The sequence below is a fragment of the Arvicanthis niloticus genome, chromosome 11 (assembly GCF_011762505.2).
Source record: "Arvicanthis niloticus isolate mArvNil1 chromosome 11, mArvNil1.pat.X, whole genome shotgun sequence".
NCBI classification, from domain to species: domain Eukaryota; kingdom Metazoa; phylum Chordata; class Mammalia; order Rodentia; family Muridae; genus Arvicanthis; species Arvicanthis niloticus.
Window position 1 is genome coordinate 32,425,946 of NC_047668.1, and position 27,857 is coordinate 32,453,802.

Below are 27,857 nucleotides of genomic sequence, written 5' to 3' on the forward strand. Positions count from 1 at the left end.
TGCAGGGGAACTCGTGGGTATTGCAGAGAACTAATGTGATGGCAGGATGTACTTTTGCCAGAAACTGGAGTCTTCTGGGTTGTGCAGTCTGCTGATAGATAAACCTTTAAATCAGTGTTACTCAACTTTCCTAATGCTGTGACCCTTTAACACAGTTCCTAATATTGTGGTGACCCACAATGGAAACATTGTTTTGTAGCTATTTTGTAACTGTAATTTTGCTGGTGTTGTGAATCATAATGTAAATATCTGTATTTTCTGATGGTCTTAGGTGACCCCTGTGAAAACATCCTTTGAACCTGCAAAGGGGTCATGACCCACAGGCTGAGAAAGGCTACTTTAAAGTATGCCATAGATCAATACTAATGAAGACATGTAGACCTAGCTAGCAATAGAATTCTGTTTTACAAACAGAATTTACATACATTGAACTTATTACTGTAAGAAGAACCACAGGCTGCAAGCACTAGAGGGCAGAAACTGTGGTCCGTTGTGTTCTGTGCTTTGCTCATTGCCCACAGAGCCCTGGTTACTTAGACTCACTATATCTGATCTTGAGATTATTCTTTCCTTCCTCCCTTTACTTTGTAAATTTCTTAATCTGTGTTGCTGGACCGAAGGATTTTTCCCTGAATATCAAAGCTCATCATTGCTCAGTGGCTTGCAGATGTAGAGGATACATCTATCAACCAACTACACTGTTGCATGAAAAATGCTCTTTGTTTTACTTGGGGTTTTTTGTTTGTTGGTTGGGGTTTTTTGTTTTGTTTTGTTTTTTGTTGTGTTTAGTTTTTTTTACAGAGATTTGGTGTACAGCCCAGATGCATCTTGAACACACTGTATAACTCAAACTGACTTTGCAATAGTGTTAAATCTTCTTCAACCTCCCAGAGTACTGGAAATACCCAGCTGGGTGCTACTCCATTCAAATTGAAGAATAATCTAATGAAGACCAAATCCCACTCCTAACCTAAGCCAAGGAAGGCTAATTTTTCCCCTGGATGAGTCCTGGAGGCCAGAATTCAATGTGACTGGAATTCCATAGAAATGGCCCAGTTACCAAAAAATAAAAGATGATTGCTATCTTTTATTAATAAATAATAAATACTTTGAATTTAAGTCCACTTTTTAATTAATAAAAAATGGACTTAAATTCAAAGAAGCAAAGGCTTGCTGCCTACCCTAACAAGATATGCCCACTGGCATACAGTAGCATGAATGTTTTAGGAAGAAGCAACCACTTTCTGATAAAATCTAAGGATCTGAGGTCTGCTCAATGAGATATAATTCAACGCTAGCATTGTTTAAAGGACCAGGAACCTATGGCTGGATAGGCCGTAGAACCTAGGGGAATAGCTATTAGTTGAGATACACTGTGCATGTCAGTGGATGACCGAGGTGAAAAGCTCTCATATTTCCAAAGCACCACTTTGGAACACTGCCAATGAGACAAGACATGGTGGCACATACTTGTGATTCCAGCACTTAGGCCACAGACTCAGAAATCCAGGGCCAGCCTCAAGTGCATAACAAGTTTGAGACTACCCCGGCTGCATGAGACCCCATCTCAAAAATCAAAAATCAAAACAACAACAGAACAAACAAACACACAAATAAAAAGCCATTATCATATGTCACTAACTCATATGTTAATTGTTTCTGAAGCTCCAAAAGCAAACATATAAAATAGTTACATAGGAATAAGGATTTGGTAAAGATAATACCTGCAGGGTGTGCGGGCCCATTCCTCTAATCTCAGCACTAGGGAAGCTGAGGCGTGGTGGTTGTGAGCAAATAATACAATTGCTCTGTAATTTTTATTTAACACTGAGCAGTTTATAAGACATGTTCTCTGACTTTAATGTATTTGCTTCCCTGAGCCCTGAGGATAAAGCAAGTACTCTTTTTTTCTAGAAAGAAATTTGAGAATGAAGAGACTGACTTACCCGGTGTTAAGTTGTAATGTTCAGTTTCTAAACACATAAACACAAGGCATTCCCTCTGAAATCAAAGACAGTTTTTTAACTTGCTGGGTACTGTATTATCATGGTGATGTAGCACATAAGGGAGATGGGGCAAATTCTATGTATGCAGACACAGTAAAATGTGGGCAGTGGTAAATACAGTATCTTTGAAAAAGAAGTTAGTAGAAGAGATAACAACATAGGGACAGGATTCTTCCAATAGACAGTTTTATATTCTACCTACACACCTCTATGCTTCAAGAAAGAACTCGGGTTTTGCCAGTAATTAGCTTGCAGTGTGAACAGGCTGCTCACATCTGCAAACCCTCCTTTAGGCCTGTAGAGAATGCATGTTCCTCCACCAAGAGACAGACAGCACGCATCTTTTATTTCTGGTGACTGGGGCGTTTCTATGGAATTCCAGTCACACTGAGTCCTGGCCTCCAGGACTCATCCAGGGGAAAGATTAGCCTTCCTTGACTTTAGGTTAGGAGTGGGATTTGGTCTCTATTACATTACTCTTCAAGTTTTGATCCACAAGTTAACAGTTTTTTATAATATATATATATATATATATATATATATATATATATATATATATATATATATATATTATTAGAATGAACATATTTTTAATTTGGTTTTTCTTTCTCAAAAAAAATTGTGATTCGTCTTGATAGTTTAAACACATTCACAACCTAATATGATGAACATTCTTGGGCATTTCTAAGCAATAATTTTTTTGTTTTCTTTTTTAATTACTACTTATGGAATCTTTTAGAACTCTGTGTTTTACACAATGTTGATTAATTGATATCTAATATTTCTACTTTGTTTTCTAAAAGATATGTTTTGTTTAAAAAAATCTCTGGATTGCCATTTAAGGAAAATGCATTTTATGTTCTTAATTTATTATTTTAAAAATATGCTACATTGACAGAGAACCACTTTATTTCAAGATTCCTTGAAATTGTGTCTCTTTTCTTTTTAAGCCTGTAAAAAATAGCGTGCCTAACTAGCCTGCTTGTCTCGGTAATCACTGCACATCACTCATACGAAGTTTTCCTGATATAAAAGCGATCGTTATAGAAAGCTATCAAGTAGACAACAAGTGAAAACTGTTTGCCTATTTATTATTCTATCACCTAGAAAGCCGCAGAGTATTTATTATATTCCTACTGGTAGCATAGGCATAGCACTGTATTCATGTGTCATTCGACGTAATGATATGTGGATGACACATAATGAAGCGATGAATGCAAAGGATTCCAGTGTTGGATGTTGGTACACTCTTCATTGTCGTGATTGCTATTTTAACTCTTCACCAGTTCTGTCAGGGGCACCTTGTTCTTCATGGTTCATACCTGAAGCTGGGGTTTCACAGACTGTAGTACTATAATTAGCTTGTGGAGTTCAGACTCAGCCTGTCATTCCAGCATCTCAAATCCCGCTAATCCAACTTCCCTAGACAACCCAACTGCCTATTGTATTTGGATTCCTGCTACAATTTGTTCTTTTAACTGAATTAAAAATCATTGTAAAAGTTTCCCTTAAAATGCTCTCAACGTGTTAGTAAATTAAGGTTAACTCTCGAGTATAAATTTTCAAGCAATTAGCTTTGGTTTTTAGCTGAGCAGAACACCCCACTTAAGATGGTGAATACAAACGATTTACATACTACCATAGTGCGTTTCTTATAAAAATGTTAGGTCTGTAGCAGCAATTTGCTAATCAAATTCAGAATTTGATTTAAAATGCCTCCGGCAGAAGGCCAATCCAGTTATGAAAGAACAGAAGCAAAACCCAGAGCCTGGATGAGCCGCCTCCAGAAGCTAGCTGAATCTTTCACTCTCTTTAACAAAAATGGTTCCAGAAATCACTGCAATTGCTTCTAAAATAGGATATCATAGCTAATTTTTTCAATAAATTATTGGACTGTCCAAGACACAAAACATGTACATTTTGGAATCTAAGGTTATAAAATATTCTGACATGTTTTAATATAAACAGGAACATTTCCAATGATTGCTTGGGTCTAAAATGTTTTTCCACTTGACATTTGTTTATACTGCCTAGGAAAGAAACTCTATTTATGGATAACTGAATGACACAAATAAACACGAGGGAGAGCTGAAAAATCAGCTTTGATTGTGCATGAAAGTCTACAATGCCATTGTGTACTCTTGGGCCGTATTCTGATTGCCTGTTTATTTTTACAGAACTGCTGGTGAGCCCATGGAAGAGGAGCCAGCCTTGTGAAGTGCCAAGTCTCCCCCGATATTTCCTGTGTGTGACATCATTGTGTATCCCCCCCCCAACAACCCCAGCACCCTCAGACATGTCTGCTGCCTGGGTGGCACAGTTTGATGGAACATAAACACTGGGCATAAAATTCTGAACAGCAGCTTCGCTGGTTCTTTGGATGGACTTGAAAGGGCATTACAGATTCCTGAAATGTAACCACTGTGTATCTAAAGTTACAGTAACTAGGATTGGAAGAAACTGTTTCCAGCATGCTTTTCTGCTGATGACCCACTCCCAGATACAAAGTGTGAGCTAGAAACCTTCAATACAGCATTCTATATTGTTCATTTCAGAAGCTATGACAGCCAGTGAAATTTTGGGCAAAACCTGAGACATACCCATTTCTGACATTCTGACCAGTGTCTTTTTGTGTAGTTTACTGTCAAGTAGACTTAAATTGTTTACAGGATTTCTTTTCAGCTGTGAGTTGCTGGAAATTACAGACAGATTGTTGTGGGTTTTATGGAGTTTTTTTCTCTTTGCTATATTTTTGTTTTGTTTTGAAATTTTTTGCCTTTGTTCTAATATGCTTCCATCCCTCCTGGTAAAAATTCAGAATGGACCTGGGATAAGGCATTTTTCCTTTTTTCTTTTTTTGGGGGTGGGAGAGGGTGGGGGAGAAGTAGTGCTGGTTGGAGCTATGGTTTCTCTGTGTAGCCTTGGCTGTCCTGGAACTCATGCTGTAGATCAGGCTATCTCAGAACTCAGAAATCTGCCTGCCTTTGTGCTAGTATCAAAGGAATGTGCCACCACCCAGTCACAGCGAGGTTATTTTCCTAATGGAAGAAAAAAATTACAATGTATCTGACAGTTCAAAAGGAATGTGCACACTACAGGCAGTATTGTCTGTCAACTTTTATTGGACACTTATACCTGTCTCAGGTTCTCAGAGTATATGGGTTGGCAGTTTTGACAGGTAATGAGGTCTCACCACCCCCATGCAGTGCCACCTTGAGGACACTGGCTCTGGAGGTACATCCCTTGGGAGACATGCAGCCCTTGAAAAGCATAAATCTTCTCAAGGATGGTAGCTTGTTCCAGCTCTATCTAGTGCTCCTTCCCTCCTCTTTCCTTCTCAACTTTTCTTGTCACCCTTCTATCTTTTAGAAAAATCACCCCAATCTTCCCTTACTCAGAGGATTTGAGTACTTGATTTATTTTTGTTTACTTTTCAGGTGAACCCACTTGTGTTATCTTCTTCTGCTCTGAAACTACTTTAGTGGGTATAGTTTAAGTGATGCCACTGAGTTCCCCAGGTCTTAGCAATGTGTCAGTGAAGATGACAATAATTTAAAGTTCTTTTGAATGGGGCTAACCTAAGAATTGTGCCTTCACATGAAAACATACAACAGGTAATATTTCCAACAAAAGTTCAAAATAAAAGACATTTATTTCTGATATTAAAAACAGCTTACTAAGTAAAATACAAGGAAGTTAGTCCCTGCCTCTGAAAATTGTATTTCAGTGTATAACTAAAACTCTTAAAGACAGTGAGGTAGAATACCTTGCATATTTAATATCTGACAGTGCTTTTGAACATTGATTTTTTTTATATATTTTCTTAACTCAAAGGATATATTAAAGCCATAAGTGAAGATTGTCATGCTTTTATTCCGAAATCTGAAAGAAACCTTAATTAAAACAAGGTTTTGGGGAAGGCCAAGATATGAAAGACATGGAACAATGTGGTTTTAGTTAGGGAGGACTCCAACCTGTAAATCAAAGATGAAAGATCTCACTCTCGTAGAATTACATAACTCCCCTTTGTTATACAGTCAGACCACATTTTCATGCATTTGGGTATTTTAGGATTACCATTTTAATTTTTAAGACTTTTATTACATATACAAAAATGACCTGGTACTTGGTTTAACATCTTAGAAATTTGAGATACCCTTTGCAATAGGAAATCTGAAATGGAATGCAACTTAGTATTAGGAGAAAATTACATTGCATAAGAATTAAGTCAATCTAGATACATAATTATAATAAATTTCTTATAAATTCCATTTTCTTGATATTTTAGAGAAATTCAAGCCAATTATCTTTGCCAGCTCTCTCTCTCTCTCTCTCTCTCTCTCTCTCTCTCTCTCTCTCTCTCTCTCTCTCTCTGTGTGTGTGTGTGTGTGTGTGTGTGTGATTAGGGAATTTACTTAAAGAAAACCAAAGGCTTACAAAAGATAACTTTTAAAAGGAGGAAAGTTGTCATACTTCAAAAGGTATATAATTGGGAAGTTTTAGAATCAGCTTCAGAATCACAGGTTCCTATGGTTACTCTTCAGTCTTTGGGAATACATTTTAAAAGTTGGGTAATGAAACAAAATATGGCAGCACAACTATATTATTCATGTACTGATGCTCCAGCACCAGCACGGCCTCCGAGGGTGACTTGTCACTCTGACAAAGCCAAGTCACTGGGTTATCTTTGTGGTGGTTTAGATTTTAAAAATATGTATGAAAGAGTTAATTGCACACTTCCTTCCCACCATGTGACAAAATGCCTAATTGATTGCAATGCAAAGTATCAAAATACTGGGAAAAAAACAGAAATTGTGCCTTCAGTTCTTGCTATGACCCTTGGGATATTTTCACTTGTCTAACTAAAATGATAGCGGCCTTGAAAATAAGGCATCTCCTCCCACGAAAACTTCAAAAATTATGGGACTGGTCTTTCCTAATAGTTCAGACTTGTTTTGTTTCTAGAGGCCAATCACAAAGCTTTGTGAATTCACTGGGTATCTTTATAGACTCCATATGGGGGTGAACAACAATGGTCCTGAGTGTCTCCTAGAAGAAAAGCCCTTTCCACTCAGTGCTTTTAAGCTTTTATAAATTATATTCCATCACTTACAACTAAGGCAATTTATTTAGTTAGGTTTTGTTACTATTTCTCATTTAAGATTTTTTTTTTTGTCTGTCTCAGTGGAAGCAAATTTTAAAATCTAACAGTCCAAAGAAACCTGAAAATAAATAATTCTGAGCTTAAAACAGTCATTTTGTCAAAGTGGCACATTGTCTTTTCTAGTTTCATCTGTCTTAACATTCTTTTTCTGGCTTTGGAAATGAAATAATATGCTCTCTATGAGAGAGATGGGGGAGAAGAGGAAGAGAGGGAGGGAGGGAGAGAGAGAAAGAGAGAGGGCACACAAATGACACACCTGTCGTACTACTTTCATAAAGAGGGAATTTTTTACCACCAAAACAAAACACCTAAAAAATAGATTAAGGTCAAGAACGAAGGCTTTCCATTGTCTTCAAAGCTGATCACTGCTGTGATCACACTCAGCATCAGCCCTTCTCTCTTCCTCAAGGACACTATTATATTTTGATCTCTAGTAGAAATCCACACTACTTATTGCCCTTTAACAGAACTAAAATGGAGGATTTCATGAACTTCCTTTACACCATCACTAAAACATGTGGATGTGTATGGAGTGGCTCTGTTATTCGGATGTATTTACATTGAAAATCAGAGACTTTGTCTCCGAGAGCTAACATCTTGGTTTTGCTCCATCAAATACGTCATGGAGCACTGAGTAACTATGTGTGACCAGAGGGTAAAAAACTTTTAATTGAACATATTATATATACCCAGGACTGTTGAATTCTAGTCTCCAAACTAGTCTCAGTACATTCTAACTATAACATCCCTACCTAGTCTCATGTAATATGTTAAGAAATGACTGTGTCTGTTACTAATACGTATGTTGGGAGTGACTCCATCAGACAAATCTTAGGCTGTTGATCTGGGGCTAATTGGGCTTTATTTTAATGATAAGATATTAAAGTGGTTATAATTTCTCAAACAGTCTTAATTCACAAACTAGAACAGTTAGCAAATACTAATCTACTGTACAGTGCCAATATTTCTAACCAATCATCTCCTTTCTTTCTTTCTGTTTCCCTTGCTTGCCTGCCAGTACCAAATTGGCATATCTAAACAATCAGAACAATTTGTGGGCTCTCTCTACTTTATGTCTCCTAAGCAGAAACAGCCTTACAAGTTTCTCTTCTGAAAGAGAAGATCCCACTTGGCATATGGGTCTTCATGCACTTTATCCAAGTCCTAGTCTATAACTTTGATGTGTTCTTAGTTATTCCATGTCAAGAGACACCTGAATTAAGTACCCTTACCTACAAGAACACCTAAGCTTGCTTTTATTCTGAACTTGGGGCTTTCAACTTTCTTTTATCAATGCAGAATTTTATTTTTGTGTCAAACACAGTTTCCACCATTTTTGCTACTATCTAAATGGGTAGTGTTGGTTATCAGGAGGGAAGATTGTGCACACACTCTCCAGACCTGCTGGAGAATATTTAGGTGAGTCGAACACTTACACATAAACACCTGAAATAAAAAATGGCAGTGGAGAAACCTGAAGACTATATATGCAATATCTTGTTGGCTCCTTAAGCACATTAGGGCACATTAAATTGCCACATGTGCTAAGTAAGGTCAATTGCTTACAGGGATACTGTGATCAAGCCCCTTATAGTCAACAAGATATATATGCAATATCTTGTTGGCTCCTTAAGCACATTAGGGCACATTAAATTGCCACATGTGCTAAGTAAGGTCAATTGCTTACAGGGATACTGTGATCAAGCCCCTTATAGTCACTGCTGTATACTCTGGTTTTTGGTGGAGATGGCATTTTATAACAGATGGCAACGCTGTGGCCTCAATGTCTGGATTGAGGCCTTTATCAACCTCACAGTTAGTAAAGTTTAATAACAACAGCAAAACAGAAAAGAGAAATTTTATTTACTTGTATATGCAGAGAAATTTTTTAGAGAGAAAAAAGCCTCTTATCTCTCTCTAAATTATAAGGTTCTCAAACTCTGTCTGGATGAGTAGCATCAGTGCAGACCTTCACAGAAGCTGGTTGAGATGAGACTGTCTTTCCAGTGGTGGCTGGGCTTAGCAAGTGTACCATCAAAAGGTCTGTACAGCAAGTGTACAAACCTTTGTGTAGGAGATACAGCGGGCAGTCTGTCATTCAGAACAATCAGTTGGGCACCTTAGGCAAATGTGCAATGAAAACATTTATTACTTTGTTGATTAAATGCTACACCAGGAATACTGGAGTGAGGACAGATACCAGGAGTTTCTGGTTCGTGTAATGTGAATGTGTCTTTTGTATTGTAGTCTTGTATTTGTTACTGTAAGAAGATCGATTGATTCTCCTCTGTGAGCCAGTAGTTTTGCCCTTAATTTTTTGGCTTTCATCAAAATCTGTCATCCAGAACTGCTAAGAAAAGTGTGCATTGCCAAACATGAAGTTGTTCTGCCAGTGGTGTATGCCCAGATGTGCAAGACAATTTCCTAATAAAGGATTAATAACTATTGACAGCACCATTGTTGAACATGCTTTTGGAATATTCACCTTATTTCTGCTTTCCTCTTGTTTTGTTTTGTTTTGTTTTGTGTTTGTATTTGGAAGCATAGTATCATGCTCCAAAGGGCGGCTGATATTGTTAGTGTCACCACGCCTTCAGAAGAATAATGATGCTTGTTTTGTGTTTTCTACTGATTTCCTCTAGTCCTATGTGAATAAAAGCTATTTGAAATAATTGTGTCCTAAAGTTTCTACATTCTAGGCACCTGCCATTAAAATCTGTGTCACAAATATGTGACAGATATTCTTGATAAACAAAATATTATTAATTGTGAGGTATTAGGATATATGGTACTCTACGTTTCTGCACTGCAGAGATTTGATGCTAGAGATATGTATGCCTCAGCAATTGTAAGAACTGGCTGCTCTTTCAGAGGACCAGGGTTTATTTCCCAGGACCCACATGGCTAGTAACTCAACTTCCAAGGGATCTGGATATCCTTTTCTTGCTTATCTAGGCCCCTGGCACAAATTATATATATCCATACATTTATATATCCATACATTTAAGGTAAAAATACACATATATAATAAAAATAAATCTTTTATTTAAAAACTGGGAGAATTTTCTTGCAAGTATCTCTAAGAATAAAATAAGAATTCACAACAGAAAAAAAAAATGTCAATCAGAACCATGTTACTAGCTGACATGCCAGTGCCTACCTGGAATTCTAGAGCTTTGGATACTGAGACTGGAAGGTTATCACAACTTCAAGGTCAACCTGACTACAAAATGAGTTTCACGTCAGTTTAGGCTATTTTAGAAGACCCTGTCACAAACAACAACAAATTACAGTTACTATTTGACTGTAGTTTGACTGTCAAGGTAAAGAGCAACAAAACCTTTCAAATGAATGTTACACTACAAACATTGTACTAGAATTCTCTTTATCTATTACAAGAGTCTACTATTATATGGGCTACTGACAGATGAAAACAAATTTAACATGCTTACCATTATTATAGCCAGTAGGAGATATCCATATTTTCTAGCTTTAAAAAGTATATGTTCTTTCCAAATCTCATCTACTAATCATAAAAGATGATACACTAAGCATATTTCAACAACAAAAAAATCTGTCTAACCTTTAGAATTGGCTATGTGCTCAGTCTCTGCTAACCTGGGTATTTTATTAAATGTGATGTTAACGAAATCTAGTCATCATGGCTATGTTTGTATAGTAACTTACAAAACAGATTATTTCTTTCTATGTTCAACATCTTACTTTAATCTAGACAAGAGCTCTAAAGTGCCTTGGGAACACATACTCCAAAAGTTTTAAATCTAGTTCAGGACCAACACTTATTTTTGTATTTTATAACCCACCCCCCCACCCACCCACCCCACCCCCGCCCTGCAATGTTTAACATTCCAAAACATAACTGTTTCCAACGGACAATGGTTTAGGTTCCTTCTGGGAAAAGATAGGCATATTTTGTCTAACAAAAGTAAACTTGAGATGGAGTGAATAGAGTTTTTTCAGTGGTAAGCACCTTTGTCTTAATCAGATTGTCAAATAGCAAATGTTACCTCATTGCTCTTTGTTTTTGTTTTTGTTTTTGTTTTTAAGTTTCTATGGAGAAAGAGACCTACAGAAAAAGTGAAGTAGAAGTAGAAAAATAAGAACCAATGTCCCATTCATTTAATGAGTAATTGTGTTTGAGAATACAAGCTCAGAGCTTCTCTTTCAATACTTAACACTTTTTATTTGTGTTTGTTAGTGCTGTTGACAGAAGTGCTTCCAAACACTCCCATTATTCCCCAATTATTGTGGTACTAGCAGGGCAAATTCTTACTGTTCCTCTTGTTTGACCACAAATGGATTACTCTATACATACTTTAATAACTATTTTTTTGAAAGGACAGAAAACTCTCCTAGCAAGTGTATTAAGAACACAGAAGCAAGAATCAGGAAAAAAGGACCAAGACATCTTCTTTCTAATGTGTAGGAAGCAGAAGAATTGAAAAGGAGAAAGAAGATTAAAGTTCTCAGTATATCTAAAAAAAAAAAAAAAAAAAATCACATTGAACTCCATATTGAAAGAGTACAATGTGTAGCAATGAAACATAGCCTAACCCACTTATGCATCTCCTTTGGTTATTTTTACCAAAATAGTAAGATTCAAAGTTGTAAGATGTGATCACAGTGACATATTAAAAAATTTAACAAGTAAATATTTATGATTGCTTTCTAATTGTAAAATTTTATACCTACATAAAACAAGATCATTTATATTAAGAACACATTTTTCAGTGTGTTGTGTTTTTCTTCTTTTATATTCATGTTTTCTCTTGATCATGTATTCTAAAAATAATAAAGTAGAGAAGCTAATATTCTTTCATTTAAATCTCACAAAAATATTGCTAGGGGCTAATTTAAAACATCAGGTTGAAGCATAAATGTTAGAATGAAATTGGTATTTTTGAAATTATTTTTAACTTCATTCAGCTTTAAATTTTTACTTTGCTTTTTGTTGATAGTTTGTCATACAATGGACTGAATCTAATCATTGCAGCGGCATACCCATGTGTCACTATACTCTGTTCTAGATGGTTCCTTTCCCTCCTACCTGCCTCTGTTCCAGCTTCTTTCCTTTCTTCCTTCGGTCAGTTCTCCCTTTTTTTACTTCATTTCTCACATCCATTAAGATTTCTTCTGCCCTTCACATGACCCACTTTCTGCTTTAATGATCTACAAACACACACATATAAATGCACACACAGATAAACATTTGAAGAAAATTATATAATTCTAACAAAGGGCTGGAGATATAGCTCAGTAATAGAGCACTTTCCTAACATTCACAAGGTTGTGATCTGAATATTTGCAACCACAAAAATGAGACAAAGGAAGATAATGTTCATCAGAAATATGAACCACTTTGGAAAGAACTTTCTAATTCTAGTAACTTGCTTTTTTTTTTTTTTCTATTTCTTTAAAGAAAATGGGTAATTATAGTTTTGGTTGCATTGGATTTAAATAATTAAGTTCTACAGTAACCAGGTCAACTTTACTTCCTTAATACAATTTAACTTCCAGTATCATTTACTTTTCAAAATACTGAATTTTTTTTTTATGCAATGGTCTCCTTCTCCCATCAGACCCTCAGCATCCTCAGCTGACAAGTGGCTTTTAGAGGTGGTCTCTGTGTCATGCAATGCTATCACAATTTTGATACTTTAAATCCCCTGTGAAATCTAACCTATATTTGACCAATTTTATTTTTTACTTCATTATGGTTTTGTACATGTCCATCTTTTATACTAGACTTAAGTTCAAGCCATAAGTCACAGATAAACCAAAAATAGTTTTTGAATTAGTGCATACTTATGCAGTTTCTTTGGGATGCCTGGATCAAGAGAAGTCTGAAAACAAAAGATGAACTCAATTGAAGAGAGTAGGAGAATCACAAACCACAAAATAGATTATAGGGCCTCAAAGTCCAGAGAGGAGGATGTCCTAATATATGTATATACATACACACATACATAGACAGTTAAAATGACGTCATCCTACAACAGTGTGACAGTGCTCCTACTGAGACAGTAAAGGCTAACAAATAAAAAAGCCCAGACCCAGGAATGGGTTACCTCTTTTGATGTTGTTGGCGAGTGACATTCCATAGCGTCCCAGACATTACAGGCTGTCACCACTCTAGAGGCAGTGAGACCTGGGAGAATGAAGCCAATAAATGAGGTCTCATGCAATAGGCAACTTGATGCAGATATCAGACAATTCATATTCTGAGGATTAAGAGCACAATTAATTAATTAATTAAGAGCAGTCACAAACTGCACTTGTCAGACAAACAGCATGCAGCAAAAACATGCTTTTCCTTTGAGGCATATAAACAAATAACAATAGCCAGTTGTAAGGAATGGTCTAAAGCAAACTCACTCTTATTCACTGCACCTGGGAGTGGCACAAAAGCACATTCCAAGAACAATTACATCTTTTGAAGAAACTGAGTTCACAAACCAGTTATCTTGTTTTCTTGGAGTTTTCTCAAGAGGACTCAGAGTTCTTCTTATATGACTCCATTCTTGGATCATCTTTGGACAATGGGCTGCTGCCGATACTGACGGTTCTTCTCCAGAACTTGACAGCAAGAGCCTACTGCTAAAGGTATCATATGTTTGTCATAGTATATGGAGACTACACTGGTACTGACCTAGAAACTCTACCACTACTGGTTAGCTTTATAGTATCCAAAGGTATGACACACACAGGAAGGAGTGTGTGGAGAAGAAAACTGATCATTTTTATGCAACTATGGACCACGTGAGCTACAGTAATGATTGGATTGGCAAAACATCCCCACTAGAACAATAGTGGAGTGAATATCATGGGAGTAACCAAGGATTTCTGATTAGATTTCAATCTTGCTCTATAAGATGCAACCCATATCCAAACAAACACCCCTGTTAAGAGAAGAGCCTGTGGCTAGTTATCCCTAGGGCAGATCTTACTAGTATTATTCTGCTAAATGTGTTAACATAGACTTAATTAAACCCTGCTGTCTTAGTAGACCCAAAAATTATACCCATAAAGGTAGTTATTAACCCAGTGACCCACAACTGGCCAAGGTGTAGAGAATAAGAGACTGCAAAATTCTCAGCCCTAAATGAGACCCCACACACACACACACACACACACAGCCTTATGGCTCAAGGATCATCAAGGATCATTTAGAATGGGTATCAGAGAGAGTGGAAGAGCCAGAGCAGCAGTTATTACAAGGAAACAGAGTCTTCTGGACACAGAAGGCAACAACATGTATGTAGTCACAGTAGATGTGACACTATGCACAAGATCTGTGTATGCTCAGCCAGAACAAAATCTAGCTTGGAGAGGGGAGGTGGGCTCAACATTCCATCCTAGCATAGGGTAGGTGGGCTGATAATCCCACTATAGCCAAGGAACTATTGGCAATTGATACTTGTTGAGAGAGGAAAGAACCAGTTTTCATCAGAAGCATGGTCAATCCACCGTGCTCCAGTGGAAGGTCACACATCCAAATATAAATGGCCAGCATCACTTGGACTTGCTGTGCGTATGTATTTGTGTGTGTGTGTATGTGTGTGTGTGTGTGATCGAAGAGTTGATTGGATAGAGAAGGTAAAGCCTATATGGGTCTCTCAGACTCCTCAGAGTAGCAATGTGGCCAGAAATGTGTTGATGGCCACCACCGTCTTCAGTCTCTACCACCATTTCTTAAAGGAGCTGTTTTTCCTCCAATATATGAATTCGATACCTCAAATTGTGATAATTATAGCTATGTGAGTTTAATCCTGGGTCCTTTACTCCACTGGTTTACATGTCTGGTTTGTGCCAGTTACTTCTGTGTGTCTTTTCCTAGGAAGAGTTGTACACACGTCTGTTTGTTCAATTCAGGGTAACAATGAGAGACCAAAGAAAGATTTCACCCAATTTTACCTTTGAAACTATTTTTTTACAGTGGGTTAGCAGGATCTCTGACACTCCAAGACTGTGTCAATTGGTCTTAGACATGGCACAGGGTACATTTACAAAGTTACTTTTTAGGAAATCTCATCCATTGTATCTAAAGAATGATGTGGATGGAAGAAAGATATTTCCTTATCTAGCCTGCTCTATTCTATAGTCATTTTCTGTAACTCATCCCATCCTGTAGTCATAGTACACCGCTATGGGGATACTTCATATCATCTCCCCAGTCCTAGAGTGCTCAAAAGGCATAGCTTGCACTGGTTACTCCTCCTTAGGATAATCAGGGTGGACAGTACACACTCTTACCCACTATGCCTACCACTGAAGCTGGAGCTGTTTTCCTTTGTTCAAAGGGAAATGCAGCAGCAGAAGATGAGGCTGAAGAGCACTCAATATCTCTGGAATAACTTTTTTTAAAGGCAAATCTTATGTTAGATGCTTTTTTAAAGTGGTTTCATGGAACTGGAGAAAAGGAGCAAAGAGAATTGAAACTAAAGATGCAGAGGTGGTGACAAGTGTGGAAATTGTGCTACTTTAGACAAAGGAGCATTTCACTGCTGAGTAAGGTCAATTCTACGGCCATTGGGAGACCTCTTAGTCTTGTTGCCACCCCTAGGCCAGTGCTGCTTCTGGATGGGAGATCTGAAGTTCCAGTGTGCTACCCAGTAATAGCCAAGTAGTCATTGCCAAGTAGGGTCAGTCCTTGGGATGCCAGGACATTCAGGGTATCTCTGGGGGAAGGAGAACACCGGGTTTGGAGCTACCCTTGGGCTGCAAACACAATATGCAAATATGCCCAAGGTACTTGCAGAACTGCTGGGGGCATAGTGGTGTGCAGCAGCCTGGAGCTCACATAGATAGGTCCTGCGCCCAGAATTGTTGCCCCACAACACAGTCACCCAGATCTGAGCAGCAGCATGATGTCCTAGACTAAAGAGCGGTCCGTACCCTGGATTGAATCTACTCAAGGGACTTTCGTGGTCAGTGATGATACTGGAGCCAGGTTGATGTCCATGATCCATGCTGACTCCAGCTGTAATAGGCAAGGAAGGATTTTTTGAGGTGGTATTGATGACTGCAGACTCATAACTGAGAATGAGAGAAGTTGAAGGCTCCTGTGACAACACCTCTCCCCACCACCACAGACACAAGAAAAGAAACAGTCTAGACAGGAAGCCATTGAAGAGAGACCTTAAAACCTGAAAAAGATGCTAATGATAAAGATGCAGTGATAAAGATGCAGTTGCTTTGGGTGGGCTAAGGAAACAACAACACATGCCTCAGTTTTCTTTAAGGGGCTGGGCATTGGGAGTTTGACCATGCTCCAATGAGCATATGGGCAATATAAATGGACTTGATGGTTTGTTTGATTTTTGGTGGGAGGAGGAGGCCAGGAGTGAAAGGGTGAATGGAATGGCAGAACTTAGAAGAATGGGGAGTGTGATCTGGGTGCATTGTATAAAATTCCCAAATAATCAATATAAATATTATGTTGGGGAAAAATTAGAAATGGTGGTAGAAAGTAGGATACCCATTTCTGAAAGGATGAAGCTGTATCCCTGTTTCTCCCTCTTTATAACAATCTATTTGAAATGGATAAAAAAATATTAAGATTTGCAACATTAAAACTGATAGAGGAAAATAGCAAGAAAACCTGGTATAAGAATAAGCGGGAACATTCTGAAAAGTATTCCAATAATTCGGTAAATAACTGCAATAATTGTCCAATGCAATTGAAATGTAATAATTCTGAAAGTCAGAGAAAAGGCCACAGGGTAAATAGAGAACCTACAGAATGGAGAGACATTTGCTTACTTTAAATATAGCAGGAAATTATAGAAAGAGGGTTAGAATTAAAAATTCTGAACAGTAAAATAAAAATCATCTAATCCATGCATGGGAAAATTCATTCAATGGACAGTTTTCAAAAGAAAAGGCACAAAAGAACAAAACATACATGAAAAAAGATTCAGCATTATTAACCACTGGGGAAATAGAAATTTAAGCTGCATTAACATTGAAACTCATTTTCCTCGTCAATATGTCTATCATCAGCAAAGCAAATGACATTAAGTTCTGACAAGGGTGTGAGGAGAAAAACATTGTTATGCCTGCCTGGTAGGAATGTAACTAGCAGTCCTTGAAGAAATATGGAGATTCCTCACAAAGAGTTTAAAAACGGGAAGAGCAACTGCGTGATTCACGTATTCCATGGGTTAACACCCATAGGACTCCGTCAGCAAAAACATTAGGGATGTGCACATTCGTGCCTACTGCAGCACCATCCTCAGACGTCAAAATACAGTGCCAACCTCGATGCCCACCAACAGATGAATAACAAAATGTGTCATCTTTCAGGAAAATGGGTGGACCTAAGAATCATGAAAGCAAAACAAGCCAGAGCCAGAAAGACAAATATTCATGCTATCTCATAAGCAGAATCTGCATTTTAACACCCATGTGTGTGTGTGTGTGTGTGTGTGTGTGTGTGTGTGTGTTCGTTGTCTCACCAAGAAAGCTCCTGTCTGGGTAATGAAGGGCTATTTACGAAACAGTTCTTCATAAAAACCAAAATGATGAAAGAGCATCAGAGAGAGAAACCAAAAGTCAGAAACACATAAGCAGCCACAGAATGGACTTCTAATTATTTGACATTTACATCATCCTATGAACATTACCTTTGCCAAGAGAAGTGATAGCCCTTTCATGGGTGTGGGGGGGTTACATTTAATCTTCCTGTTGGCAGCAAACGAAAAGAGGATGAGATTACATGGACATCACTTTCGTCTTTCTCCAAATACGACAGGAAAAGAGCTACCCATTACTTGTTGGAGAGTAAAAGGTTTGGGCCAAAGTTTGGCAGGAACACACAGAACTGAGGTTTCGTTTCTTTGCTCTGTGTTACATGCTGTGGCCATGTTAAAGTTTAGGCTTCACATTCCTTTCTGGTGAAAAGGAGATTTAATGAATATGCTACATGTTCAATCTGCCGAATGCCTCGCATCTTCCGCTGGTTTCAGCTCTTCTTCTTTTTCTCTTTAAGTGCTATGTATAGAATGTGTATGGATATCTCTTTGCCTAAATGAATTCATGGAGAAGAAGAAGAATCATTGCTGTGGGACCAAAAAAAAAAAAAAAAAAAAAAAAAAGACTCCCCTCAAAAAAGAATGTACAAGCACACAAAAAAAGATGTGGGATTTTTATGAATCATATCCTGTAATTTTTCACTTTTTTTCCAGCTACCTCCTTCTCAGAACAGAATCCAAGAAAACCAAAGAAAACTATTTGTGCTGTGTGCAAAAATTTCGCCAAATTGAATTACATAATTCATCTAGCAGATTTGATGAGTTCCTGGATGTAATTTGTAACTTTACATTTTGGGCACAAGGAAATAATGCACTTGTTACATATGAATTACATGTTTGTTAAAATATCATATTTTATAATTACTGTAGAATGTTTCTATATGTATGCTTAGTACAGAGACTTAAGCATAGAGCTTGGCATTAGTGCAAACACTTCAGGATACCAGACTGAATGTACTTGTGTGTGGAGTTAAATCAACGAATTGGCAGATATTAAATATTTCCATAAAATTTATTACTGGGATTAGTCAAGCATATTCATTAAATGTTTGACTGGAGTTCCGAATAAAGAATTGGATTCACATTGGACGATATTACATTGTTACAGATTATCCACTTGTTTCTAAAAATAAGCCTCTTAATTTTGGGGAAAAGTCACATAAGCTTAATAGTAGGAGAAACTGTTTTAGGAGCTTTCTCACACACATGAGAGAAACAACAGCAATTGGAAAAAGACAAGTAGATAGGAGTTTTTAAAACCAGTCAAAGATCTGCAGAAGACAAGTGAGTGCCTCAAACTCACCCCAGATCCACTCTTTCCACTCTCAGCTTCCCACTTACCCAACTTCAAGGATTTTTCTTCATTTTTTAAAAACACATCAAGTCATATTTTTCTTACCCAATTCCTCCTGGTAGAGCCTGGCCTGAAATGTGGTTGGTCTATCAGCTTCACACCAGAAGAGAAAAAAACTAGCTCTCCCTCTCCTGCAGCTATAAAATCCAAACAGTACCTCAGCTATCTTAGTGCCCTCCCCCGGTATCATCTGCTGGGATTCTGTCTGACTTGAGCTTGCACGGGTCTTGTGCATGCTGTCAGTGTTGCTGGCAACTCATGTGTGTATCTGCCTCGTCATACTGGGAAAATACTGTTTCCTCACAGCTACCAACCTGACTTGTGGCTCATCCACTCCTTCTAGCCCCTTTTTGGCAAAGATGCTTGCTTGAGACTTGGGAGAGTGTGTGATATAAATGTCCCATTTTGAGCTGAGCCTTTCTCTGTCAGTTCTTATTTGCATGTTGACCAGCTGAGGGTCTGTTTGTTAATCACTATCTACTTCAAGCAGAAGCTTCTCTGTTGAGGGGCGAAGGATGCACACTGATCAATGGGTATAGTAGTAAGTCATGGGGAATTGTTTTTAAAGTATGTTCATTTAGCAGAATGATAGTATTAATTTCTCCAATATAGTATATTACCTATCTATTCTCCCCAAAAGTGGTTCCAGTAATAGGGTCCATCTCATAGAGCAGTCCCTTAGATTTTATCAGAAAGTGGTTGGTTAATTCTATAACATTCATGCCACTCGACCAAGGGACTGTCTGTTCATGTCAGTAATTACTGTAGCTCCCAGGGTTCTCAGTTGGGGGAGACTAATGACCACTTTTCTCCTTCAGTTACATACCTAGACCTCTCAGTACCATGGAAGCTAACCCACAGAGAAGCTTCTGAGACAGCACCAGCTGGATTGATCTATATCTGATACAAATATGCAGTGTTTAGTTGCTGCTCTGCCCCTCAATGTTGTAGGGTGACTTCATTAAAATTATTTTCATAAATGTGTGTTTATATTTATATGCTTATATTTTAGGAAGTTTCCACTACACTTGGCTTCCACTTGGCTTTTCCAAAAGTTTTTAGTGTTAGAGATTCCTCCTCACATTCCTTTCTCTACCTTGTCTGCCTGTCCTCTGCTCCATACAATCCTTCCTTCTCTATTATTCTTTCTCCTCCCTTTATATCATCACATTCTGTCTCCTCTCCTGAAAAATCCACTCCTCTTCTATGGCCCCTTAATTGATTTTAAACCTCTACTGATATTCCAAATGAAACACACATTAAAAAGGAAAAAAAACAAAAACCTGAAATCTAATATCCACATTTAAAAGACAACATGACATTTTGTCTTTCTGGTTCTGTACTACCTCACTTAGGATGACTGCTTACAGTTCTTTTCATTTTTCTGCGAACTTAATAACTTCATTTTTCTTAACAACTAGACATTCCATTATATATATACATATATATTATATATATTCATTTATATATACATATATACATTCATTTTATATTCATCAATTGATGAACATATAGATTTTTTTTTCATTTCCTAACTACTGTAGATAGAGCAGCAATGAAGACAGAAGTGTAGCTCTTTAGAGCAATAAGGTCTTTGGGTATATGCCCAAGAGTGGTATAACTGGTTCATGTCGCAGATCTATTTCGTGGTTTTTTTGAAGAAATCCCACGCTGATTTGCAGAGTCTTTGTACCAGTTTGCACTCTCACTGATAGTGCATAAGGATTAAGATCAACAATTGACAAACACGGAGAGCAAAAGATACCATCATTTTAAAGAAGAGGTAACATACAAAATGGAAAAACGTACCAACTATAGATCTGATAAAAAAATTAGAACCTACAATAAACGAAGAGCTAAATAAATTAAACATCAAAGAAAAAAAAGAACTCAATTAAAATCTAAGGCATGCTACTAAACAAAGAGTTTTCAAATTTGAAACACAAATGGCTGAGAACCACTTTTTAAATGTTTACAGTCCTTAGTCATATGGAAATGCAAAATAAAACATACATTGAGATTTCATCTAACCCCAATAAGAGCAACAAAGAAACAAACAAACAAACAACCTCAAATATTGGTGTGGATGTGTGAAAGGGAATCCTTATTCCCCTGGTGCTTTTAAGCCAGCCTTTCCCCCAATTACATACACTGAAGTCAGAAGAGACACCTTATTCTGCTCAGCTGCTAATATAAAATGCCATTAACTGACAGACTTAAATGCCAAACATGTATTCATCACAGCCATAGAGCTAATAATTTTAAGATTAAGTTATCATCCTGGTCAAGTTACAGTGAATATCCTTTTCTTGAGTTATAAATGACTGTAAACCTGCTGTTTCCTTGCATGAGAGAAGTGCAGAAAGTTCTGATATTGTCCCTGTCCTCACGAGACTACTAACCCATTATAATCTCTAGTCTGCTTTTTGCATACTGTTGGATTCCCAAGAAATTTCACTAAGACACAAGGTTCTGAAATTCCTTCTGATCTCTCTCTCTCTCTCTCTCTCTCTCTCTCTCTCTCTCTCTCTCTGTCTCTCTCTCTGTCTCTCTCTCATTTGTATTTCTGATAAATCTAGTTAGCATTTAGGTATTGTAGCATCAATCAGCATAACATTAGTGATGTAGTAGATCAATGTAATATCTTATAGAAACAAAAGATAGTCAAAATCCCTACAAGATAAATTATGAGTTGAAACTAAAGTATTCATGTACTTCTGAGGTATGTATAACCTGCCTCATCAGCTGAAAGAAAACTTCAGGAGGTCTCTACTGGCAAACATGGAGAAAGAAGCATTAGCTACCTTAGTAGCTGTATACCAAGTATTAAGAGATACATCAGTGTTTTTGTAAGTACAATTAGAATCACCACATAACAGGTTGAAATAACCCACTGTCTGTATCCAAATTCTGTTTGTATTTTGCACAGCAAATAATGTAAGTTGCATGGAGATGCAGTGAGAGTCACTACCTCTGCATCTTTCAGGTCTTGGTGTTCTTTGAGGAGGAAAGCTGAGTGCTTGCTCTACCATCTTCCTAGGTAGGTCCAATTCCTGAGCTTTCATATGTACTCCCACCCCCACCCCAGCCCGTATCTTGAACTCCACAGGACAGGGGGAAAATGTAGGTGCTTGTCTAGCTCAAAATATTTTTGTTCCATTTATAAAGCACTGTGAAAGAGATAAAAGCTGAAACTCTGTTAGTCACCAGATCACCACAACCCCCTACTCTGACTAGTAAAACACTGTGGTTCCAGGACCGCTGATATTAGTGGCTATTGAAAGCTTGTGCCTCGTTAATATCTGATAATGAATAGCTCTCCCCAAATGCAACAGTTCATACAAGTCCATCAAAAACAACAAAAGAAACTGTTTTTAAAATGGGCAAAGAGCTTAAATATACATTTCTTCAAGTACAGTATAGAAATGTATGTGAAGAACATTTGTAAAAGACATATGTATAGACATACGTAAAGAAATTTATCATCAGTATCTATCAAAACAATACAACTCACTTTGCACATATTGGGGCAGCTATTATTAAAAACCCCAAAAGAGGAAGTACTAATTATTGCCAAGAGGTGGAGAGGGATTGGAAGCCTTACACACTGATGGGAATGCAGCCTTTGGTAGTCAGTAGAAAACACTAGTAATATTATCTATTTATTATTCTATTTTTGGACACAGGCCTAAAAGATTTGAAAGTACAGTCTCAAGCAAAAGAAAATGAACCAAAGGGATATATATGTGGCAAAAGTTCTTGTAGGGAGTCTGTGTTTAGAAGGCTGTGTGGTTACAGTGATCAGAGTAGGCTTCATACATGAATGAATTGGTCAAAACCCCAACTTCTATAAAATTATATCAAAGTTGTCATATACTAATGTTCATAACATCTTATTCACAATAGCTAATGGGGATACAACCAAAGCATTCCTAGGCAGAAGAATGAGTAAACAAGGTATGGTATGACCGTGCAATGTATTGTCACGTGGCTTTCACGAGGAATGAAAATGTTTGATAAGAAATGAAATGATTCCTAAGGATATTAAGACTAATTAAGTAAGCCAGTCCAAGAGATGCATATGGTGCAACTAAATGAGTCTGCAGAGTAATCAAAGTCACAGAGACACATGTAGGAGCATGGTTATGAGGAGCTATAAGAAGGGGAAGTTCATATAGAATGCATAAAGAAGTCTAGTTTGGAGAAATGGAAAAAGGACCTAGAGATGAATTGCAATAGTACCTAACAACCTAAATATATTTTATCCCAGCAAACAGTATGTACATAGTATTAAAATTATTAGATTAAGATTTATGTTACATATATTTTGTAATGTTGAAATTGCGTGTTTTACTGAAACTTTTCAAAAATGGCTGAAATTAGAAGACTCTTAAGGCACCTGGGGAATGGTAGATGTGTGGCCTGGAAACACACAACTGCCAGTAACTTACTGACATATACCCGTTCAAGTTGTAACTCAGCTTTCCTAAATACAGTCATCATTCTAAGACACTGAACTGGGAGTTCAGAAGGTGAAAAGAAATGTATTTTATTTCTACTCCTCACAAAATATGATTGCTTGTTGTATTCTACACGAAATATATGTAAATATCATAGCGATGTTTCAAAACGAAGTTGGGGACATAAATAAAGCAATAGTCCTTAATGATGTGGCTGGCATGTCTGATGGGAGGTCAGCCGGACTGGATCTGAATTCTACATGTAGTGTCTCACCACATTTTAAACAGTTTCTCTTTGCCTCGTTATTTCCCTGGATGCAGTTTCCTCAAGAGAGTCTACTGGGCAAGTTTGATAAATTTACACAGTCCTCTATGCCAATTCAGTTCCTGAACTGCGATCTCAGACCCACCCAGATCTTTGCCTCAGCGTATCTTCAGCCAGAGACAATGCATGCATTTTTCAGAAAGCAAATTATCTACCCTGTAACAATACTACAAATACCTTAAGGAAAAGCAATGAATCCAATAAAAATAAACCTAACTGCAGTATTATATGAGCAAGCAGGATTTGCAAGGTAGAAATGCAGATGAAGAGTTGAAAGAAAGCCATGAGGTCATCAAACATTTCAGAAGAATAGAAAAAATATTTCTTTTTTTTTGTTTTTATAATTATTTTTATTGGTTATTTGATTTATTTACATTCAAATGCTGTCTCCCTTCCCAATTTCCACTCTGCAAACCCCCTATCCCATCCCCTATCCCCCCCCACTTCTATAAAGCTGCTCCCCCACCCACCAACCCACACCCACCTCATCACCCTAGCATTCCCCTATACTGGGGCATAGAGCCTTCACAGGACCAAGGGCTTCCCCTCCCATTGATGCCAGATAAGGCCATCCTCTGCCTCATATGCAGCTGGAGCCATGTGTCCCTCCATGTCTTCTCTTTGGTTGGTGGTTTAGTCCTTGGGAGCTCTAGGATGTCTGGTTGGTTCATATTGTTGTTCTTCCTATGGGGTTGAAACCCATAAAACTCCTTCAATCCTTCACCTAAAAATATTTCTTCTTTACACAAACACTGAAGAAAAAAGCTTCCAAAGGAAGGTATTCCTACTACCTGAGACACAGTGTATACCTTTCTCCCTGTTAGAAACTGGAATTTGTATCCTCCTTCTTAACTTCACAAAACTGTAGAAAAACAATCATTGAAAAATGACCTCCACTTCCATCTATTCCCATAGGATCAGAAGGTATGGACCACTGAATGATTTCCTTCAAAGCAAACAATGCTGGTTTCTCAAGGTTCTCAGAAAGTGGGGAACCTGTGCAGATGAGTTTGTGCCAGAGAGAGAGCCATTATGCATTAGCTGGGGGTTTGACTTCCAAATGCTTCTTCCCTTAGTACTTGCCACGGGGAGACTTCCTGCCCATCCAAGGAAGAGAGGTCAGGAATGTTAACTTGATAGCTGTGACTGCTGAGAGCCAAGTTATCCTGAGGGCGAGCCTGGCCCCCATTGCAGCTTTAAGAGACAAATGTAAAAGACACTAAAATATCAGTTTAAAAAAAAAAAACAAAATGGTCCTAGTAAACTGAAGTTTCCACATGGGACTTCTTATATGGCTGGCTAAAGGTCAATTGGCCCTTTTTCTGAAACAGATAGCACCCCAGAGTGGAAATAAAGCACACTCATCATCTTCAAGAGCCTGACATTATTGAAAATGTTGTCACAGACGTTTGTAGGTTATACAATACACTTTCGGGTGTCAATCTCCTGGAATAAGAACATCATGGCTGCCTGGATACAACAGTCAGGCATATTACCAGAACAGGTGATACATACTTCTATTTAAAGGTGGAAAGCTTTCTTTAAAAGTAGCTTTTCAAAAGATGTTATTTAAGAAAAATCACAACAGAAATCTCAAGGAGAAAATCTGAGACCTACTTTGCTTTTGTGAGACCAAGTATGCTGGGGGCAAGGACATGAAACACTTCCTTATCCCTGCTGAGGGGGCATGACCAATACTAAATGCAAAATGCAGTGTTCTGTACAAACAGTATATTCTTACTTACGAAAATGAACTCATGTGGAATGTTGACTTACCTTTAATTGCCTTGAAGAAATGCAATATATAGTTAAGCAAAATGTTAAATTAAACAAACAAAAAACTACTTTTAGTTTTATTTGTATGGCTAGTTTGCCTGTATATATGTATGAGACCAAAAAAAAAAAAAAAGTGTCAGGTCTTAGGGAACTAAAGTTACAGGTAGTTGTGAGTACCACATGGACCCTCTGGAAGAATAGCTACTTTTCTTAACCAATAAGCCAGGACTCCAGCCTGTCAAAACTTTAAATGTTTTATGTCAGTTGGGGGTGATCATTTTAATGTATTCAGTACAGAGTCCTTAAAATGCCAACAGATCCCAGTACTAAGAATTGACTGCAAAACTGACCTATATTAAATGTATACAGTATTGATGCAATGTTAAGAGTAACCAAGTACTTGAAATAATTATGTATTATAAATAATTTGATAATTGTTAGTTAATCAATAATTTAAAATATTCTATTTTTTGTTTTGTTCAAAATTCTGTAAGCAGGAATACAACCTTGGGCAACCAGACAGTTATCCAGCTGCCATTTTTGGAACTAAATACCTTGTTTACCATCTACAGCATAGCTGATTTATGTTTAAGCTATGACAAGCCAATACAAATAAAAAAATATAAAACCTTATGGGGAAGAGTAAGACAACATACAGCTTATGAAGTCAGTAAGAACTGTTTTCCTGACAGTCTAAACGCAAAATAAAAAAATTATTAATATCAATAAGAGAAAATCAGCATTTATCATGATGGTTTAATGAGGAGTTGGGTAACAATGTTAGGCAGGCATGGGCTGACAAAATTGGCTGGTTCCAGGGTTCTGTGTATTGACAGTAGTAATTTGCTGGATGTGGAAGAGATTTGAAAATCAACTCATGATTAAATTTATTCTGAATGGTGTCATCCTTTATCCCAAAAAGTTTGCAAAGAACGTTTTGATGGGTCAAAATTGAAGACAGGGGATGTCACAGAGAGTAAAGTGGTAATAACGTCTCAGGATATAATAGGAAGTAGTAAAATAGCACCAGAAAATGAAACAAAAACAAAACAATTATGTGTGAAAAAGAAACACTTATACAAAAAGGTAAGATGTTAAAAGATTCTCAAATGGGGATAGTGTGAAATACTTGAGTGTTATAGGTTACAAAGGTATAATTTATATAAAGATACATGTTTATGCTGGGTAATGACTGCTATAAATCCATGCAGAATATGCTCATATCATCATACATGTGTAATAATTATATTTTTCTAGTTTTAGAAAACTTCTAGCAATTTGTCTTTTACCCTTCAAATGTGTTTTCTTTATAGTCCCATGGAAATTATTTTACAAAAAGGTCAGCAGACCTTTTATTTTACAGGCTAGTATCAAAGGGAGAAGGTAACTTACTTAACTAGTATTGGTTTTATAAATAAAATGTTGTACATAGTATCTTATATATAATAGGTATTCACAAATTTTGCTCCATGATAGCTTCCTGATTGTGTTAGATTCTTGTCCCAATGGTGTGTGTGTGCAAGCACATGTGCATGTTAATGAGTAAAATTCCTATAGTAAGTTATGTTTAATAGGAAAGATTATTTTTATCATGTTTTCCAAACACATTTTTCAATGCTAGACAATACAAAGCTTTGCTAACAATAGAAAAGTATTCTGCCACCAAGCTACAATAGCAACATTATTATGTAATGAAAAAAAGTGGAAAATAAAAAAAATCATAGATGGTGCTTAGATGATACATCACATATCACTCAGCTCAAGCCACCACACATCTCTCTAAATGTAACTCATAACTCCATTGGCTCTTTAAATCATTGTTATGCTTTTGCTTTTTATCTTACCTCTGTGATCAGTTTCTGTGATGTGCTCTAATGACTGGGTAGACAATCCTGAGTATTTTACCTTAGAATTAAAACACTGGCTGACCTTTTTAACAAATGGACTAAAGGTAGGAGTCTGCTACAATATAGCTGCCTAAAACCATCATGAGAAATAGACTGGGTCGTGACTGAGAAAATGGCTCTGTGGGTTAAGAGTGCTTGTCATGAAAGGAACAAGATGGGAGTTCAAATCTGTAGTAACACACATAAAAGTGGGTGTGGCTACAGATATGGGAAGGGAAAGCTTCAGTTTCAGTGTGACACCCTGTCTCAAAAAATAAGGTGGAGAGCAGTAAAGAAAGACACTTCCACATGGACACACATAACCTGAGTCTA

General features: G+C 37.3%; 1 protein-coding gene across 16 annotated transcripts in view; it reads left to right on the plus strand.

The window, feature by feature from the left end:
- The window catches only part of Hdac9 (histone deacetylase 9), an 824,691-nt gene extending 819,833 nt beyond the window's left edge, over positions 1–4,858 (plus strand). For 8 of the 16 annotated variants that reach the window (XM_076941980.1, XM_076941976.1, XM_076941978.1 and 5 more), the window contains one exon: positions 4,184–4,857. In XM_076941980.1, coding sequence (XP_076798095.1) covers positions 4,184–4,223 — 40 coding nt within the window. In that variant the 3' untranslated portion in view covers positions 4,224–4,857. Of the gene's footprint in view, positions 1–4,183 lie in introns of all 16 variants that reach the window. The other 8 variants (XM_076941988.1, XM_076941983.1, XM_076941987.1 and 5 more) reach the window with 1 other exon arrangement.
- The last annotated feature ends 22,999 nt before the right edge of the window (positions 4,859–27,857 follow it).